This window comes from Schistocerca cancellata, chromosome 4, assembly GCF_023864275.1.
Source record: "Schistocerca cancellata isolate TAMUIC-IGC-003103 chromosome 4, iqSchCanc2.1, whole genome shotgun sequence".
NCBI lineage: Eukaryota > Metazoa > Arthropoda > Insecta > Orthoptera > Acrididae > Schistocerca > Schistocerca cancellata.
In genome coordinates this window covers 22,849,353-22,870,018 of record NC_064629.1, presented here as the reverse complement: position 1 = coordinate 22,870,018, position 20,666 = coordinate 22,849,353, and the positions used below count along the sequence as shown (strand labels likewise).

At 44.7% G+C, this 20,666-nt stretch overlaps 1 protein-coding gene across 1 annotated transcript in view; it reads left to right on the top strand.

Annotated features, from left to right (window-relative positions):
- Positions 1-20,666, top strand: part of LOC126185129 (BTB/POZ domain-containing protein 7) — a 63,946-nt gene that overhangs the window by 34,779 nt on the left and 8,501 nt on the right. The window contains exons 6-8 of the mRNA XM_049927954.1: positions 1-405; positions 649-821; positions 12,597-12,818. The exon at positions 1-405 is cut by the window's left edge and continues 63 nt beyond it. Coding sequence (XP_049783911.1) covers positions 1-405; positions 649-821; positions 12,597-12,818 — 800 coding nt within the window. The remainder of the gene's footprint in view (positions 406-648; positions 822-12,596; positions 12,819-20,666) is intronic.

Genomic DNA, 20,666 nt, shown 5'->3' with positions numbered 1-20,666 from the left:
TGAGTGATGTTGAACTTAGAGAAATTTTGTCAGATTTGTTGCCACTGGTACGTATGGACCATGTACTGCCTCCAAGTAGTGAAGTACTTAGCCAAGCAATCAGACGGGGCCTTGTAAGCACGCCACCCAGTCACATGATAGGAGATGAAAGAGAGAACTTGCGCCTAAACGCATGGATACGATGTGGGAAGAATAATGGACTTTTTGTTCGGCCTCGTCTGTTCATGCCGTATTATGAAGAAATAAAGGCACAGCTTGATGATCATATGCTACAGGAGGTAGAATTACTTCGAATACGAAGAGCTCGATATGCCCCTGACATTCCTGATACGCTGTACATGGTGGAGGAGAAACCTCGACCAATGGGTGCAGCTGGTGTTGATGTTCTAGCTGCAGCACTTCCAGGTATGGGCAATGTTCCACATTTCATCTTTAAAAGCTGTTGTTTAAAATAACAGCAAAAGAATATATGGTTGAGGAGAAGCAGATTACAAAGCCATTATCTGAAAATGGTTACTAGATTTCACAGTTATTTTTACTACACATATAGTAAGGATTAAATGTATATTTCTAAATGTAATAACTTTTTGCATTGAAACTGTTTACTTGAGCATTTATGCATATCATTAAAAATTTTCCCTTTTGCAGATGCTGCCACCATGACAGCTATGTTAAAAAGGGAGCAGAAGTTAAGACAGTCTCCAAGTTGCCAAAGAGCCATTGCCTTGCCATTATCTAATCGCCAAGAAATCAATAAACAATTAAGACTTCGTGTTGTAAGAGAGTTCAACTTGCCAGATGCTGTCTCTGATTTGCTAGAGGTAAAAATACTTTTATGATTTCACCATTCAAAAAAATTAAATGATGGGTTAAAATAAAAACAATTATGTGTTTTTGCTTGGCATGTAATATGTAATTGAGAAACATATACTATTGTAAGTGGTATTGATTTTGTATTTAAAATAACAGCACAAGAATATATGGTTGAGGAGAAGTAGATTACAAAGCAATGTAAATTAATAGGGATAGAGGAAGAAACATGGAATAATAATAATAATAATAATAATAATAATAATAATAATAATCTTATTAAAATGATGAAGCAGTAATTCTGTTTATCAATCAGATAACGTCTGAAAAGGAAAAAAAAAGGTAGTAGTATAGTATATTCACTGGTAGCAAGTTTATGTTTGTTGCTCCATTGTCATGTTCTTAAAAACCAAACAGAACTTTGTAGGATTTGATGATTAGTGGAGGAATTAGCTATGATCTTTATAGGAGAATTATTATTAAGTGAAAAGGTTGAGGCAACATATGGAACTCATGGATTTTGGGTATAATAGAAAATTATGCATTGGTTTATTCAAGATATGAAGAGAAGCACATTGCAACAATGAATTGGTTTCTCCCTGTTTAGAAGGTGAGAAAAAAGTTTGTGGATGCAGTCAGTTCCTCAGTGCACCCAATAGTAGAAATGTGGTAGTTGCTTAAATATGTACCTGTTGCCCAACGATATCTGGCATGTTCCCATGAATTATTTTTTTTTTTTTTTGTTATAAATAGTTTTAAAACAGAAATGTATAAAATGTTTGTGCTGTTTTTATATGTTATGTTATTGTGTGGCTGCTTTTATTTGCACTGCTGTGATATTCACTAGCACTGTGTCTTAAAGCATGATAATTTCACATGGTTAGACTGCTACATATCTGTGGATGCAACTGCGTTATAAGTTGTTGGTAGTTCTGGTATGTGGTGAAGTTCTCGATCATTCGATCGAAAGATGAAATAGACATTTTGTTAGAATGTCAGTTATTCCTATTTTGAAACCTGTTTAATGTACACTGATGAGCCAAAACATTACGACCACCTTCTTAGTAGCATATTGATCCACCTTTGGAATGCAGTGCAACAGTGATTCTGCCTTGCATTGATTCAACAAGGCCTTGGCAAGTTTTTGCAGGTATGTGGCATCAGATACCTAGGCACAGGTCTCACAATTAAGATTAATTTATGAGCCGGTGGTTTGTGTCCATGGTGCTGGTGTCCAATAGCATCCCAGATGTGTGTCATTGGTTCCAGAGCAGGTGAATTTAGTGTACAAGATGCCAACATGAAGTCAGTATAATGCTACACAAACTACTGTGGCATAATTATCTTGCTGGAAGATGCCATTGCATTTGAGGAAGACATCAGTCATGAAGGGATGCAGGTGGTCTATAATAATGTTCATGTAGTTCACAGCTGTCATGGTATTTATGATTACTACCCCAGGCCCCCCCCCTGCGGGTTCGGGGGTTAGAATAGGCCCGCGGTATTCCTGCCTGTCGTAAGAGGCGACTAAAAGGAGTCTCACATGATTCGGCCTTATGTGATGGTCCCCTCTCGGGTTTGACCTCCATCTTTCTAAATTATTCCGAAGAGCGAGCCAATTGGGGAAGGGCGCCTTACATGGTGCACTGTATCCGTCGTGCAATTAGACCTTTAGCCGTCTTTCTCGTCGTTGCAATGGTGTCCCGCTCGTTTTCGATCTCTTGGGCGATTACCACACTGCACTCTGCAGTGTTTCTTTTAACTGCGACGACGACCTTGGCCATTTTTGCACCTAAGATCCAGCACGGTAGCCAGCCCGTTGTGGTGGGGCCGCCATGTACCCTCTTGGTTGTAGCCCCCTGACAACACAGGGATCGCTCTACTGATGCCTGCGCCGTTCACTCCCCACGTATGCCAAGGAGTAGATGCCCATCTCCCTGGGGCATCAGGACTCCCAGCAATGGCCATCCTGCCAGGTGGCTATTGCTGCGGCTGGGTGGCGCCCGTGGGGAGGGCCCTTGGTCGGAGTAGGTGGCATCAGGGCGGATGACCCGCAATGAAGCGTGGTACATCATCTCTCGCTGGTGGGCCACCACCAGCAGTCTCTAAGCGATCGAGGTCTAACCTCAACGGCAGGAAATACGATCCACGATCATTTCCCTCCCTGGCCACTCCATGGGAGGAACGTATGGCAAAAGAAGGCAGTGGAGACTATTCACCCCGGTTCCTTGTGTGTACGCGAGTTGATGGGGAATCGTTTATGTCAACCAAGCCCCAGTTTTTTGTGGAGCATTTAGAGGACAAGTTCGGGGAGGTGGAGGGCTTGTCCAAGATGCGCTCTGGTTCTGTGCTCATCAAAACGGCATCCTCTGCCCAGTCACGGAGGTTGCTCAATTGTGACAAGTTGGGGGATGTTTCAGTTAACATCACGCCGCATAAGAGTCTGAACATGGTCCAGGGTATTATATTCCACAGGGATCTTCTTCTGCAGTCCGACGATGAATTACGCGCCAACCTCGAACGACGAGGTGTTCACTTCGTCCGGCGCGTCCATCGGGGTCCGAGGGATAATCAGGTAGCCACCGGTGCCTTCATCTTGGCCTTTGAGGGTGATGTCTTACCCGAAAAGGTTAAGGTGATGGTTTACCGTTGTGATGTGAAGCCATATATCCCTCCTCCGATGCGGTGTTTTAAATGCTGGAAGTTCGGGCACATGTCATCTTGCTGTACTTCCAGCATCACGTGTCGGGATTGTGGACGTCCTTCGCATCCTGATACTCCATGTGCCCCGCCTCCTATCTGTGTTAACTGCGGAGAACACCATTCCCCCTGCTCGCCGGACTGTAGGATCTTCCAGAAAGAAAGGAAGATAATGGAATATAAGACCCTGGACCGCCTGTCCTACACCGAGGCAAGGCGGAAATTTGAGCGGCTACATCCTGTGCCAATGCCAACTAGTTATGCCGCTGCTGCAACACCAGTTCGATCTCAGCTCGGTCAGCATTCACCGGCCCCCTTGGTTGTGGGGGGCACTTCACTCCCTGTTGCTCCTGCTCCGTCTTCTTCAGGAGCAACACCACCCCAACCACCGGGGACATCTGTTCCCCCTTCACAGCCGGAGAAGCGTGAGCCTTCTTCGGCTCCTCTCGCTCGGAAGGGGTCCCTTGGGGCCCTCCCATCCCAGGCTTTGCCCAGTGCCAAAGCGGACACCCGCAAGGTTGTCAAACAACCACCGGTCGCTGGTCGTAGGGCGTCACGGTCGTCTTCAGTCCCAGAGACTGACCCAGTGAGGCCCTCCCAGCCGGAACCACCTAAGGCTCAGCGCGCAAAGCAGTCGAAGAAAAAGGCTCCCAAGCATCCTGAAATTGCGGTGGCACCTGTCCCACCGCAACCTTCTCCCTCTGCGTCCGAAGATGAGGTGGAGATCCTGGCGTCCGCTGAGGACATGGATCTCGCCAGTCCCTCGGATGCAATAGACAGCTGTTGTCCAGGTGGTGACTCAGTAGCAGCAGGGGCCCCGGAGGCGTAATCTGCCTCCCCAGTCCCTTCACGCCTTTCCCATCCATGGCTAATACCATCCTCCAGTGGAACTGCAGCGGTTTTTTCCACCATCTAGCTGAGCTCCGCCAACTTCTCAGCCGTCATCCTTTCCTTTGCATTGCTCTGCAGGAAACTTGGTTTCCAGCACTGCGAACCCCCGCCCTCCGTGGGTATCGGGGTTATTTTAAGAACCGAGCAGCTTATGAAAGGGTGTCTGGTGGCGTCTGCATCTATGTCCTTAACTCTCTTCACAGCGAGTTTGTACCTCTACAAACAGCTTTAGAGGCTGTCGCTGTTTGGGTGTGGACGCCACAGGCTATCACCGTCTGCAGTATTTACCTTCCACCTGATGGTGTTGTCGCACAGCATGTCCTGGCTGCTCTGATAGCCGAACTGCCGCCACCTTTTTTGCTGCTGGGTGATTTCAATGCCCACAACCCTCTATGGGGTGGGACTGTCTCCGATGTTCGCGGTCGGGCCGTGGAGCATGTGTTGGCTCAGCTCGACCTTAGCCTCTTGAACACCGGTGCTCCCACGCATTTCAGTGTGGCCCATGGCTCGTTCTCGGCCATCGATCTCTCTATTTGCAGCCCTGGCCTTCTCCCATCCCTCCACTGGAGAGTGCACCCTGACGTGTGTGGTAGTGACCATTTTCCCATCTATTTGTCACTGCCCCAGTGTCATTCTTCTGGGCGCTTGCCCCGCTGGGCTCTCCACAGGGCTGACTGGCCAGCTTTTACTTCCGCTGCAACCATTGAGTCTCCCCCACAGGGTGACATTGACGAGGTGGTTCGTGTTTTAACCACGTCCATCATTTCAGCGGCCGAGGCTTCCATCCCCCGTTCTTCTGGCCTCCCTCGGAGGAAGGCTGTCCCCTGGTGGTCGCCGGAGATTGCTGAGGCTATTCGCGACCGTAGGCGGGCTCTCCAGCGTCATAGGCGGCACCCGTCTCTGGAGACCCTCATCGCCTTTAAGAGGCTCCGTGCCTTCGCCCGCCGTCTTATTGCACGGCGTAAGCAGGAGTGCTGGGAGCGGTATGTTTCCTCCTTGGGCTCCCGTGTTTCCCCCTCGCTCGTGTGGTCCCGGATACGGCGGATTTATGGACACCAGACCTCTACGGGTGTCCCTGGGATCTCTTTGGACGGCGCTGTGTGCACGGACGCTGCCGCCATTGCTGAACACCTTGCTGCGCACTTCGCTGCGAGCTCTGCGACTGCAACTTATCCCCCCGCCTTTCGCTCTCTCAAGGAGCGGGCCGAGCAGACGCCATTATCGTTCCACACGCGTCGTTCTGAAACTTACAATGCTCCTTTCAGCGAGAGGGAATTCCTCGCTGCCCTCGCCGATTGCCCTGATACAGCACCAGGACCGGACTGCATCCACGCACAGATGCTGAAGCATCTCTCCAGGGACTGCCAGAGACACATTCTCGTGATATTTAATCGCATTTGGAGCGAAGGCGTCTTCCCGTCGCAATGGCGAGAGGGTGTTATTGTCCCCATCTTGAAGCCCGGTGCGGACCCACTGGCGGTGGACAGCTATCGTCCCATTACCCTCACCAACGTTTTGTGCAAATTGCTCGAACGTATGGTGGGGCGGCGTTTGTGTTGGGTCCTTGAGTCGCGCGGTCTCCTCGCTCCATCCCAGGGTGGCTTCCGTCGGGGCCGGTCTGCAGTGGACAATTTGGTGCGGCTGGAATCTGCTGTCCGTATGGCCTTTGCCCGACGTCAGCATCTCGTTGCTGTGTTTTTCGATCTGCGGAAGGCGTATGACACCACATGGAGGCATCACATCCTCGCCACATTGCATGAGTGGGGTCTTCGTGGTCGGCTCCCGGCTTTTATTCAAAGCTTTTTATTGCGCCGCTCTTTCCGGGTGCAAGTCGGTGCAACCTCTAGTTCCTCTTACATACAGGAAAATGGGGTCCCGCAGGGCTCGGTGTTGAGCGTCTCCTTATTTTTAGTGGCCATTAATGGTCTGGCTGCAGCAGTGGGGTCGTCGGTGTCTCCTTCTTTGTATGCCGACGACTTCTGCATCTCATTTAGCTCCACGACTACGGGAGTCGCCGAACGCAGGCTGCAAGTCGCCGTTCGCAAGGCAGCATCATGGGCTCTGACTCACGGTTTTCAGTTCTCTGCACCCAAGACTCGAGTTATGCACTTCTGCAGGCGTCGGACGGTCCACCCTCATCCTGAACTTTACCTCGACGGCCACCTGCTTGAAGTGGTGGACACTTGCCGCTTCTTGGGACTCGTGTTTGACGCCCGGCTCACATGGGTTCCTCATGTTACTCAGCTGAAGCAAAAATGCTGGCGGCACCTCAACGCCCTCCGCTGCCTTAGCCACACGTCTTGGGGTGCAGATCGCTGCACGCTGCTGCTGTTGTACCGAGCCCTTGTGCAGTCCCGGCTTGATTATGGGAGCCTGGCCTATGGGTCTGCGTCCCCCTCAGTGTTGAAGTTGTTAGACCCCATACACCACTGTGGGGTTAGGCTTGCCACTGGCGCTTTTCGCACCAGCCCCGTGGATAGTCTACTGGTGGAGGCCGGGGTTCCCCCGCTGCGGATTCGCCGCCATCGTCTGCTCGTCGACTATGCTGTCCACGTTCATTGCTCGCCAGATCATCCCAATCGTCGCCTGCTTTTCCCTGCTATGGTCCTCCATCTGCCCGAACGGCGACCTAGGTCTGGGCTTTCCGTCGCTGTCCGCGTTCAGTCCCTGCTGTCGGAATTGGGTTCATTCCCTCTTCCGCCTCCCTTCCGGGTCCGTGCACCTACGCCTCCCTGGTGTTTGTCCCGGCCGTCCGTCCGTCTGGACTTGGCACAGGGACCCAAGGACTCGGTTCCGCCTGTGGCCCTCCGTCGCCGTTTTCTTGCTCTCCTCGCCTCATTTTCGGACTGTGAGACTGTCTACACTGATGGTTCCCTGGTTGATGGTCGCACTGCCTACTCTTTTGCTCATGCTGTTCATGTTGAGCAACGCTCCTTGCCGGCTGGCTGCAGTATATTTACTGCAGAGCTGGTGGCCATATTGCGCGCTCTTGAGCATATGCGTTTCTGCTCAGGTAGGTCCGTCGTCATCTGCAGTGACTCCCTGAGCAGCCTTCAGGCCATCGACCGCTGCTATCCCTCCTCTCCTCTGGTGTCCTCCATTCAGGAGACTGTTTCCGCCATTGCCCGTTCTGGTCGTTCGGTGGTCCTGGTTTGGACGCCCGGTCATGTTGGCATCCCAGGGAACGAACGTGTAGACAGGCTGGCCAAAGGGGCGATCGACGCCCCGGCTTTGGAGGTCGGCCTTACGGCTCGCGACCAGCAGATGGTGTTGCGCCGTAAGCTGATTGGGATGTGGGCTGCTGAGTGGCGTGGCATGACAGCCCCGAATAAACTGCGGGCTGTCAAGGGGACGACCGATGTGTGGCGTTCCTCCCTGCGGGCTTCTCACAGGGACTCGGTAGTCCTGTGTCGGCTGCGCATCGGCCATACATACCTGACGCACGGCCATCTGTTGCGTCAGGAGGATCCCCCCTTGTGTCGGTGTGGGTCCCGGCTGACGGTCGGCCACATTTTGCTGGAGTGTCCTCGACTGCGCACACTCCGGCAATCTTTTAATCTCCCGGGCACTTTGGCTTTGGTTTTATCTGACGATGCCTCCATGGCTGATGCCGTTTTAAATTTTATCCGTGGTAGTCCGTTTTATGGTTCGATTTAGGGTGGTCCTGCACCTTTCCTTTTCTGTGTCTTTTGTCCTTGTGTCTGTTGCTGTTCTGGTGTGCCGTGAGATGGTTGGCTCTTTCCCTTTTCTTGTTCTCGTGGTCAGTCAACCAGTCTCCGGCCGTCTTCCTTTCTTCTGCTTCTTTCTGTCTGGTGTTCCTCTGTCCTGTTCTTGTCTGTAATGTTTGTTGCTCCATTTGTGTTCTTTTAGCGCCTGGGGGGTCGTCTCCTCCCCCTTTGGTTTTTATCTGCTCCGTAGATTTTCGGCTCGCCTGATTTTGGAATGGGGGGCTGATGACCTTCGCTGTTTAGTCCCCCTTAAACATCCCAACAACCACCACCACCCCAGGCCCCAAGGACATCTACGTGAATGTCCTTCATGGTGTAATACTGCTTCCACTGTCCTACATCCATAGCAAGGTGCATGTTTCAGGCAGCCATCTGGAAATGATTGTCGATCTGGTGTAAAGTATATGATTCGTATGCCCAGGTGACTGGTGACCATTGATCCATGATCCAATATTGTTGATTCTTTGTGCACTGCAGTCATAATGGACAATGTTGGATCAACATGGGAACAGGGAGGAGTCATCTGCAGCGAAGCCCCATGTTCAGCTATGTACACTGAATGGTGTGTTCAAAACTCTTGTACCTGCACAAGCATTGTACCCTGTCATCAGATCTGCCACAGAGCGGGCAAGTCTCTCACTTCTCCATTCTGTGACTTGTGACTAGGCATGTATGCCCACCACCTTGTCACCTACTCTTGAATTCACTGTCCATCAACTGTAAGTAGATGTTAAAGACCATAGCATGCAAACACCCAACCAGCTTCACCATTTCCAAAAGGCTTATTCCCCAGCAACATGCCTTGATAATCTGTCCTCTGTGCATGTCAGTTATGTCTGGGGATTTCCTCATTTGCTGCTCATACTGTCACTAGAATTTGTCTCTGCTCCTCTTAGATACTTTCCTTACTGATTCACGTGTATGCAGTGCCAAGGCAGTGGTCATAATTTTTTGGCTCATCAGTGTAAGACAAATTACATAACATATCTTCTTCCTGAAAGTTTGTCAGAGATATGGCTGTAAGAATGCCTGTACAGATAGAATCCATGTAAGGTGGTACGCAAGATATCAATGTGACCTGTTGATACTGAATCAACCAGTAGTGATGAATGCCCTCAGAAGAATTGAGTATGAGCATATTTCTTGCACAAGTAATTGCCAAACTTCAGCATTGTTGCTCATGCATTGTAGAGAATCTCCTGAACTTGAATATCATACCTGACATTCCAAAGCAAAACTTCTATTTATCAAATAACGACATTCAAATATCCTTTGCAGTGCTGTACTACAAAGACTATTGAGACATCAGTGATGTGAGACAGTTTTTAATGTAGTTTAGGACCCAAAGACTGCTTGTGTAACATTTTTGTCCACATTGTGTTAATGACATCATTTGACTTCGTTAGTCCATGAAAATTATCTAATGTTCTTTAAAATTAATGAGAATATTCGTACAAATTCTTCCTTCCATTAATACAAGGATTAACATATAATCCTGCAATATTCTCTCTCTCTCTCTCTCTCTCTCTCTCTCTCTCTCTCTCTCTCTAATCGTATTCATGCCATTTAATGATTCATAGCAATCTGTTACTTAACTTTGTTTATGTAAAATTGGCATTTTACTTACCACTACCATACTCCTAAAACTATTAAAATTTCACTTCTATATTTCTGCGTCAAAGTCAGCATCATTTTTGTAATAACGCAACTGTTTGTTCATTATAGGATTATCCTACAGCGCACTATTTTTGTACGATTGTTGTGATATACAGCCTCTGCCCAGAAAGTTTGATGAATAACGTCATATGCTCACAGTGGTAAGAGTTACCAGACAAGTCGAGACATGGCTGAACAAGTTCCACAGCAGCAGTACTGCAAGTGTCCTTCTCGTGTGGAAAAAGACTGAGCAAGGTAGTGCAGTGGTTAGCATACTGGACGATGGTTCAAACCCACGTCTAGCCGTACACATTTTGATTTTCCGTGATTTCCGTAAATTGCTTAAAACAAATGCTGAGATGGTTGCTTTGAAAGGGCACGGCCAATTTCCTTCTCCGTCTTCCCTAATCCGAGCTTGTGCTCAATCTCTAATGATTTCATCATCAATAGAATGTTAAACAATAATCTCCATCTCGTGTAAATTGCATGGTGGAGAGTGAAGGTGTATTGCACACAGTCAGAACACAAAATGGATCAGCGAACGAATATGCTATTTTGTTTCAAACTTGAAAAATCAGTTAAAGTCTCTTGAAATGCTGATAATAGTTTATGAAGAATGTGCTGTCACCTTGAAGTGTATTTGACTGGTTTAAATGGTTCCGAGAAGGGCAAGACACCTTGGAAGACAGCCACTGAGCTGACTGGCCTGCAACTGTTTGCACCATGGAGAGTGTACTGGAAGTAAAGGAACTCTTGTCCCAGGATTGTCGTGTGACAGCACGAATGATGGACAACAAAGTGGGAATAGTGCCCATCTCAAAGTGATGCAAGCTTCGGTCCTGACCTTTTCCCCACACTTTGATGCCATAAAAAATACAACTTCAATTAACGCCTGTGGAGACATCATCAAAATGGTGGGTAGAGAGCCAAATTTCCTGAAAACCATCATCGTGAGCAACAAGACCTGGTGTGTGAGGTACAATTCCTAAGGTAAGTGACCCAGTATAATGTGGTGGGGTTATAAAATCGCCAAAAAGCAAGAAGGAAAATAGTGAGAGATCCCACATCAGGATAATGCTTGCGGTGTTCGAATCTGAGTGTCTTGTCCATAAAGAATTCCTCCTGGTGGGCACCACGTTACATGCTGCTATATGTGTGGAAATGCAAAAATGTCTGCTGTAGCAGATAAAATGGGTATGCACCCGTACACCAAACAAGATGACTTGATCCCTTTCCACGAAAGTACCTGGGCGCACACTGTCTTTCTGGTACAGTAGTTCCTGACTGTTAGGGGTGTAGTCACTCAATAACCCACTCTACTCCCCTGACTTGTCTGCCCCAGATTTTTTTCTCATTTGTAAAATTGAAATCTGTGCTGAAAGTTAAGAGGTTTGGACAGAATGTTATGACCCAACTGAAATCTATCTGTAAGGACCCCAGATTTTACAAAGGGTTTCCGTGACTTGTACAGCTGTTACCAGAAGTGCATTATCATCGATGGGGTTTACTTCGAAGGACAGAAGCTGCTGTCTCAGGTAACTCGACAATCTGTTTGCGATATAGCCATTCAGCGAACTTTCTCGGCAGAGGTTGTATATTATTCTTCGACACTTTGAAATTAATTTTTGTTTTGCCATACATCCTCCCTTTTCACCAATGGAAAACCTGTGGCGTATTTTTTTGATTATTGACTAATAGAAATTGAAATAATTGTATTACTGAAGTTCCCACAGATGTTACTCTTATATTATTAAAACTTTTTAAGAGACAAAAATTTAACATGGAGATATATTTCTTAAGCTCATATGTAATTGGCAGAAGTGACAAGCAAAATAATGTATTGTGTGTGTGTGTATTGTATCTTATAAGTGCTGAAATGAATCAGAATCAAAGCTTCCACTCTGCAGCTGTGTATAAATTGAAAGTGACCTTACATCACAAAATACAAGGTCCAGGTTTGAGTCATGGAGAGCCCAAGCATTTTAACTTTCGAGGAAAATTCATTGCTGTGAACAGTTAAGATATGCATATTTTCATGTTGGAAATCATTTACCTGTAAAGCAAGGAAAAGAGTTCTGTTAAAGAGTACTGGATCAAAGATTTTTTACCACTGGCACCTCCCGTTATTTTCTGGGAGGAGGTGGATATGTTTACAGATCTGCAGCCATATGTAAAACATTTACGTATACATCTATACCCTGCAAGCCACCTTCTGGTGTGTGGAAGATGGTACTTTGTGTACCAGTGTCACTTCCCCCCTTTCCTGTTCCAGCTGCAAATATTTTGCAGGAAGAATGATTGCCGGCAAGCCTGTGTGTAGGCTCTAATCCCTCTAATTTTTCTTCATGATCTTTTCATAAGATATATGTAGGAGGAAGGAATGTATTTGTTGGCTATTCTTGGAACGTTTTAACATGAAACCGCGCCTTATTGCAGAATGCTTTGCTTGCAGCAAAGTTGATTAATCATCTCTGTGATGCCTTCATTCTTACTAAATGTAGTGTGGTTTATTAAAATACAGTACAATTAACATAGAAAACAAATGTTTTAATATGATTTTGTTATATACTCATAACTACTCTTCTTTTATCATGAACATAATTTTCTGTTGTTAATCAGTGATGTAAAAGGATATAAATCACGAAAACTTTAGAGTAAAAAGTTAGAAATCGTTTGTAGAGAAAACTAATATACTAAGAGCTGTATAAGCATTTTTGAGCAGTTTTTTGCCAGTAATTCATAATGTTGATAACTTTGCTGATAAATATTTGCAATGATTTCATTGAACTTTCCTTTGTCTGAAATTTCCAGACAGCAGCTTGTTATTGTGCTCAGGAAGAAGAGGAAGACGTTGCTATGGACGGAGAACCAGTTAAGGCACCTGTTGGAAATAAACAGCCAGTATGCTCTCCTGGGATACCGCCAAATTTTGGCCGGAATATGACCTTCCCACGTGGTCACACAAGTTATTCACAGCGCCACGAGTTGCCAGCCATTGTCACGGAGGGTGATGCTTATAGAAGTCACGGAGAGGTAATTTCAACAATATGTTCTTTCTTCTTTTTATAAGACTTTACCCGTGTAAAAGAGACACTTGAAAAGTAACTCACTTTAGCATTTGATACTTAGATGTTTCTTCTTCAGAGAAGAAAGAGGGACTAGTGATCGGTCGAGGTTGGAAAGTGTCGAGGATAGATCACTAGGACTCTGGGTGGAGAGGGACGCCATCTGTTGTGTGAAGAGGAGAGGCAAAGATGATGGAGATCATGTCAGAGAGAGTAGGTGGTGACATAGTGCAGTGCTAAGCACTGTGCTGGCTTCAGACAGAAGGTGACAGATGGGGCAGAGTGAGACATAATGATGAATTAAAGAAGAAGAGAAATGAAAAGTTGAATGAATAGTGCAACCAAGAAGTGGTATGAGAAGAGGAATAGAGTGTGGGAAGAAAACATCAAGAAAGAGTGAATGGGGGAGAGAACTGAAAATAGAAATAAATAATTCAGTAAATGATCGGTGACTCACCCAGGCTTCAGACAGGTAGCATTAAGTATGCACGGCTGAACGACTTGGCTGACATGGTGGGTCACATGATAGAGTTATGATTTAAGTTTATAGAGAACAACATAAGGCAAGTGAAAAACATCACTTTCGTGTAACTTAAATGATTTATGCAGTGCTCGCTAGGAAAGTTTTCAGGTGGCACAACTGTTGTGTTCTATATTTAATTGGCATTCGGAATGACACCTTGTGCCAAAAGTGGAAGCTGCGAGCTACCGGGCCGCCCGGTCTGCCCTGAATCAGTGTATATGTTAATGAAAACTGTATCAAAATCCCTGCAGTAGTTCCTAATAAGATTATCCTTCACATACAGAAAGAAAAACGTGTTGGGGGACTTTAACTTAGAAATGGTATACTTAGAAGTATAGCTTCAGGTAATAATAATTTTATGTGGCTCTGTGGCCTGGACGATATTGACTCGACTTGGGAAGATGTGCGTGTAGCACAAAATGTGCAAAACCCAGAATGGAAAGCAATAATAGCTCAGATAAATGTGACAATGTTGTCTTAGTGAGAATATAGAACCATACCTATAGCGAGGAGTGGTGAAGATGAAATGCTCTCGTTCATACAGTAACAGCCTAGGCTGCCAGTTCTGCCATTCACTATTAGATGACAAAAACGTTTTCTCAGCAGTGATTAATTCATTATAGTTCGGCCAATTGCATGGAATATTCATAAATTACATACACAAACCGTCCTTGTAAATCAGTCTACCTATTAGTAAAAAGATATCAAAATCGCTACAGTAGTTCCTGAGATTAGCCCAAGCAAACAGACAAAAGCAAGCTGGAGACATCATTTTATATATATGAGAGAATATTTTACCATTGAGAAAATAAAGGTCTGTGTGGTGTTGGGGGGGGGGGGGGCAGATGTTAATGGAAGTAAGTCCAGGAGGGTGGTGATGAGAGAATGTTGGAGGAAAAGTTCCAGTATTTAAAGTTAAAGTAAACTAATACTGGGCAAGAGGATTCAAATGGTCTTTGTGGTGTAACAAGCACTAAGGTCACTTGAGTTCTCCTGTAAAGCAAGCTCAGCCACTAGATACTGGGTATTCTCAAGGAAGGCACTTTTTTTTATATTCATTCATTTGTTCAGCTTAGAGGTACCTCTTCATATATAAAAAGTTGTGCAGTAAATCCATCTTAGTGGTCAAATAACATGAACTGTTTCACATGGTGTTCTTCTTTTGATAAGTCAGGATTTTGGAAAGAATGACATTTCAGTTGTTAAGGAGATACTACAAAATTTATTTGTGTCTGTGAATTCTTTGACATCAGCTTTATTAGTTGTAGATATAGTACCTGTTAGTGACATAATAGAAATTTGTGCCAGAACAGGACTCTAATCCAGATTTCTCACTTAGTGCAAGAGGTCACCTTAACCGATTTGGTTATCTATGCACCCTGCTCGAACTAACCCGAACCTTCACACATCACATTGTGGACATCCTTATGCCTTAGTCTCCTATAGTCACCACCTAATGCTCGCCAACATTATTAATTGGATTCCTGCCCAGGGAGAATGAGACTGAGGAATCGAGACCACTGCTGTTATCACTATATACCCATCTGGGCTTGTAATACTTCACTCGCATGTTTGAAAGAACAGACAGTTTGCAGTCAAAGCAGAAATCTCAAATTATTTCATGTAGCTGTGGATCGTTAATAATGTCTGTTCTTTCAGATGTGCAAATAAAGTATTAAAAGCCTCGTCAGGTATACGACAATAACAACAGTGGTCCCGACTGATAGTAGTCTCATTCTGCCTGTGCAGAAATCAAATTGATAATGTTGGTGGGCATTCGGTGATGCGTGATGCATGTAGGGAACTGTGATGTCAGGATGTACACCGTGTGACATATGGAGGTTTGGATCAGTCCAGCATGCACAGATAGCTGAAGATGTTTGTACAACAGATCGTGACAAGCAGTAAATTGGGATTTGAGTCTCTGTATGGCACAGATTTTTGTATGTCACTAATAGGTAGCACACCTGTACCTAATACTTCAGTATCCTTTAGCTGAGTAATGTGACTGCCAGTGTTGAGATACACACTTTGTAGTAACAACTGTTTATTAACGTGACTAAACTGTGTACAGCTTCTGAGAACAAATGTTCATATGACCCAGTGACAGAAATGTTGTCCTTGACAGTGTGTAACATGTGCGGACTAGGGCAAAGCCCATAAAAATCGAAGTCACGAGGAATAGAGAGGATAAGTAATGACACAGTCCCTCTGTGCTGGGAGCTTGTAGGTAGCCCACTGATGAGCAGCAAGTTACTGTAATGACATGGTCCCACAAGGTAATGAGCTTGTGGGCAGTCACGTGTGGATACTTTGAAGTGATGCCCTAGGCAGTGGCTGACAGAATTGCAGCATCATACATGGCTCACAGCAAGGGCTAAACGACACGTTGTAGGATGGTGGCAGCAGCAGCAGAGGCAGCAACAGCAGGTGTTGGGTTTTTATTGGAGACTTGTAGCAGCTGTCAATTGGTCGGAGAATGGATCATAACGGGCTCTTGATGGGTGGAGTGTCGACCTAACTAGGCGTGTATGGAAGAGTGCGTGCGTAGTGTCACCTAGACACACGATTGTGCGGATGCGAGTAAGTGCCCGAGACTTCAGCGCTATGCACCGTGACCTGGTTGCCCTGTAGTGGCATGTCTTGCACTTCCAGGTGCCGTGGCAGGTGCCGAGTCTTTACAGTAAACAGCTCGGCAACTCTTCTGTGAACAAAAGTCTTGCAAGGTGATGTGGGGACCATACCTGATTTGCAAAATGCATGTGTAGGTATGGTGGCCAAATACGTATGGGCACAGCCCTGCATGTACTGCAAATATAACTAGTGTCAAAGAACTTAGTCAGTGAATAAGCTTTGGGTTTGTGCAGCTGTGGATCATCAATAATGTCTCATCCATCAGATGTGCAAGTAAAATATTAATGAGATGTTTGTTGATTGTTTAAATAGTTTTTAAAATGGTTTATTAGCTGGCACAAACAAAAAATTTCAACAAAAATTATAATTTTCTGCCATTACTGGCCTATCTACAGATTGTAAAAGGAAGCAATTAATTGTGAGCACATTGAGAAAACCACAGTGATAGTGTCAGATCCTAGATCCACACTGATGATGCTGTGTCATCCAAACAAGACACAGCCAAGGCAAAAGCACCAGAGGCGCAAAGGTTCGAGCTGGTGCCCGTGCTGTAGAGACTCACTACTTGTGCGAGTTCCACCAGTGCCACAGGCAGTGCTGAGGATGAAGATATCGACTTCGCCGTGGCCAGTTGCTGGCCAAGTACAATCCGCCAATGATCAGATGATAATGGGCAGAAGCCTACTTGGAAGATAGAAGAGCAGCTCTCGCACACTCGGCTATAGATCATCGTCCAGTGCGACTTAGACAGGGAACGTCATTAGTGCACTCTTAGAATTGATCAGACAGTTGTTTTAAATTGCATTTGCTATGTACTGTGAAGTTTACCTACGATTATTTGCACTTTGCCATTGAGGGCCTCTTTTGTGTTATATTACAAGTAGTGTTGCAGACTTCTTATTTGTCGAGATGCAAAGATAAGTAATCCTTTTAACTCATTTGTGTGAATTTGTTACTAATTTGTTGGAGTGTTGTAGAACCTTCATTCTCCTAACCTGTTACCTGACCCTGGCGCATAGCTCTGTAATAGCGGCAGGGACAAACTGTCCTAGTGGTGTACTGCACCAGAAGCCATTTCACAAACTCTGCCTACTGTAAGAGCAGTGGCAACTCGGCCTCCACAGCAGTAGCAATAAGGCCTTTACAAAACTGGTGACAAGGCTTTACAAAAGGCAATGTGGTTTTATCAGTGTGTTTGTGATTGAACTATTGCTTCTGCGCATAATCTAGAAATTTCTTGTGGAAATTTTATGTGGTTATGTGTGACAATAAACCATTTTACAAAGATGTAGGATGTACCAGTGATGGGACTAATTTAAATGGTAGTGGATGATTTTATTTCAGAAATAAGAAAATAATCACTTTGGCAAAGATAGTGAGTAGTGAGGCATTCAAGGCCTGAGTAGTGCTGGATATTATTTTTATTTATTTATTTATTTTTTTTTTGGGGGGGGGGGCGTTGCCCTCTCCACACTATATATTTTTTCAGAAGATTGAGATAGGAGAGTGCCAGGGAGATTTGTTTTTGGTCAAGATCAGAGGGGCAGTTGACAGAGGAAAGCCTGGGAGAGGGTATTGGTATAAGCATTGAGACTGAGTATGACTATGGAGCAGATCAATTTACCAATCATGCCTAGGATGAAGAGAATGGAGCAATTTATGTCGAAGGGCTGGCAGCTCTTGAAGTGGAGGTATTGTTTCCCTAGTTGCTAGTTTTATAGAAATTGAGGGTTGTTTAATATCCCTGCCAATGGCTGATATTGATAGTGGCTCAGAGGCACTTCAGCTCGTGGTGTTGACCACCATTAGGGATATGTGCAGCAGGTCACACAGTTCGAGCTGCTTGCCGCTATGGGGTAGGCGGGCAGTCATGATTCAGTCTACTGCAGTATGTTGCATGAGCTACCGTCAATTTTGCCATGCTGCTTAATGGATTTTGACCCAGCATTGTACTTGGCCTTTCATGTTCTCATTACTTGCATTCATTCAGTATTCTACTCTTGACGAACTTGGCTTCATTTATGGAGTACATCTTCGTATTGGGAGCAGATAGAATGTAGACGTGAGCCTCAACGAGAAGGTCAGCATTGATGAAGAGTGCTTTGGATTTGGAAAAGGGTCTTGGTGGATTGCAGTTGGGAAATGGAGTTAAGCTGCTGCAGGGAATAGTGTTCTCTTTCACAGTAAATCCAGACTACAAATATGTCTTCAATAAAGACAGTTGGCACAGTTTCTGGGTGTTGAGGGATGCTTCAACTGTGCAACAAATGACATGGTTGGAATAGGATAAAGCCATTCTGGTTCCAATATCTAGTGTGATAATGACTAGAGTTTTTCAGACATTTTCAGGTTTGCATTGGGAGAGGAATTTTTCTGAGGATGAGAAGCTGTGTGTCCGCAGGGATGTCAGTGTGGAGCAAGGTCGTCTCAGTTGTGATGAGGAAAGGTTCAGGTAGGACACATGTGGGAAATGATTTGACATGTTGCGGGAAGTGGTTGGTGTCTTTTAAGTAGTTAAGTAAATTAAAGTGTTTCAAGCTCATGCAGTCGTTCTTTCTGTGCACCATTTATGGCAATTTGGAGGGGGGGGGGGGGATTGGGGAGGGAGAGTTGTGCAAACAACGCCCACAGCCACATATCTTAAGGTGGATTGTAGATTGTAGGTATGGGATGGGAGACTGTGTGATGGGTTTTAGGTGGTGGTCTACCAGAGCTGAAATGGGTTCAGTTGGAACTTTGAAGCCTGTTGCAAAGTGATAACTACAGCAACATGACTACACTGCAATTCACGCGTAGGTGCCTTGCAGAGAGTTCATCAAACCACTTTCACACTATTTCTCTATTGTTCCACTGTTGAACAATGCATGGGAAAAACAAATGCTTAAATTTTTCCATATGAGCTCTGATTTCACTTATTTTATTACGATGATAGTGTGTGTGTGTGTGTGTGTGTGTGTGTGTGTGTGTGTGTGTGTGTGTCAACTGAATAGTTCTGCATTCAGATTCAGAGGACTGCCTTTATTTTAATGATTGCCACCTCATCCCATGTATTACATCTGTGACACTGTCTACTGTATTTCACTATACTACCAAATGTACTGTCCTTCTTTGAACCTTATTCCTTTTAGTACTCATGTGGACAGTTTCACACTTTTCATTACTTATAATCAATTGCCACTTTTATGCAGATATCTTGACTAAATCATTTTGCAGTTGATTTCGATCTTCTGATAAATTTACTATACAGTAAATGACAGCATAATCTGCAAACAGTCAAAGAGGGCTGCTCAGATTGTCTCCTAAATCATTTATATAAACCAGGAACAGCAGAGAGCATATAAAACTTCCTTGGGGAATGTCAAGTATCACTTCTGTTTTACTCAATGATCTTTCGTCAGTATGAACTGTGACCTTTCTGACAGGAAGTCACAAATCCTGTTGCACAGCTGAGACAATACTCTATAGACACACATTTTGATTAGAAACTGATTGGCAGGAACCAAGTCAAAATCGTTCCAGAAATCTGAAATCAATTTGAAATCCACTTCGATTGCACTCATTACTTTGTGAGAGTAAAAAGCTAGTTGTGTTGCAAAGAAGCGATATTTTATGAATCTGTGCTGGCGATGTCAGTAGATTTGTTTTCTTTGAGGTAATTCATAATGATTGAACACGGTATATGTTCCAGAATCCTACCGCAAATCAACGTCAGTGATATTGGTCTGCAATTCAGTGGATTATTCCTGTGTCCTTGCTATTGTTTTGGTGTGATCTGTGCAACTTCCCAGTATTTAGGTGTGCATCTTTCATCAAGCAAGCTGTTTTATATGATTCCTAAGTGTGAAGCTGACTATATCAGCCAACTCTGCAAGAAAGCTAATTTGTATACAGCTGGGGCCAGAATACTTGCCTTCATTAAATGATTTAAGCTGCTTTGCTACCATGAGGATATCTACTTCTAAATTAATCATGTCAGCAGCTGTTCTTGATTTGAACTCTGGAATATTTACTTCATCTGCTTTGATAAAGGACTTTTGAAAATCATGTTTAGTAACTCCATTTTAGTGGCACTGTAATTGGTAACATTACTATTGGTATCATGCTGTGTAGGTATTGATTGTATACTGCCACTGGTGTACTTTACATATGACCAAAATCTTTTGGGATTTTCTGTGAGCTTTTGAGGCAGTTTTGTTGTGGGAATTGTTAAAAGCATCTCACATTGTACCCCTGCTAAATATTAAGTTTCTGTAAAACTTGCCGATCTTGGGGATTTCACATTCATCTAAATTTGATATACTTTTTAATTGCCTCTACAAGTGTTTCTGACGCGTTTTGTGTGCCTTGAGGGATATGTTCCACCTCGTATTAAATTATTTGATATAGATCTCTCAATTACTGTTGATATTATTTCCTTGAATTCAAGCCACATCTGGTCTAAACTTAGTTCAGAAGGAATGAAGTCTGTCTCTTAGGAAGGTATCAAATAGATATATTTTACAAGTATTTTTAATGGGTTTGGATGTGATGGTATTCAGGCTCGCTACAATGACGTTGTTGTGTTTTGGTAACCATTTGCAATTCAAGTGAGCTCCTGAACAAATTGCTCAAACTAATATGCAGGGAAAACATTTATTACAATTTTGGATGAAGTTTTAT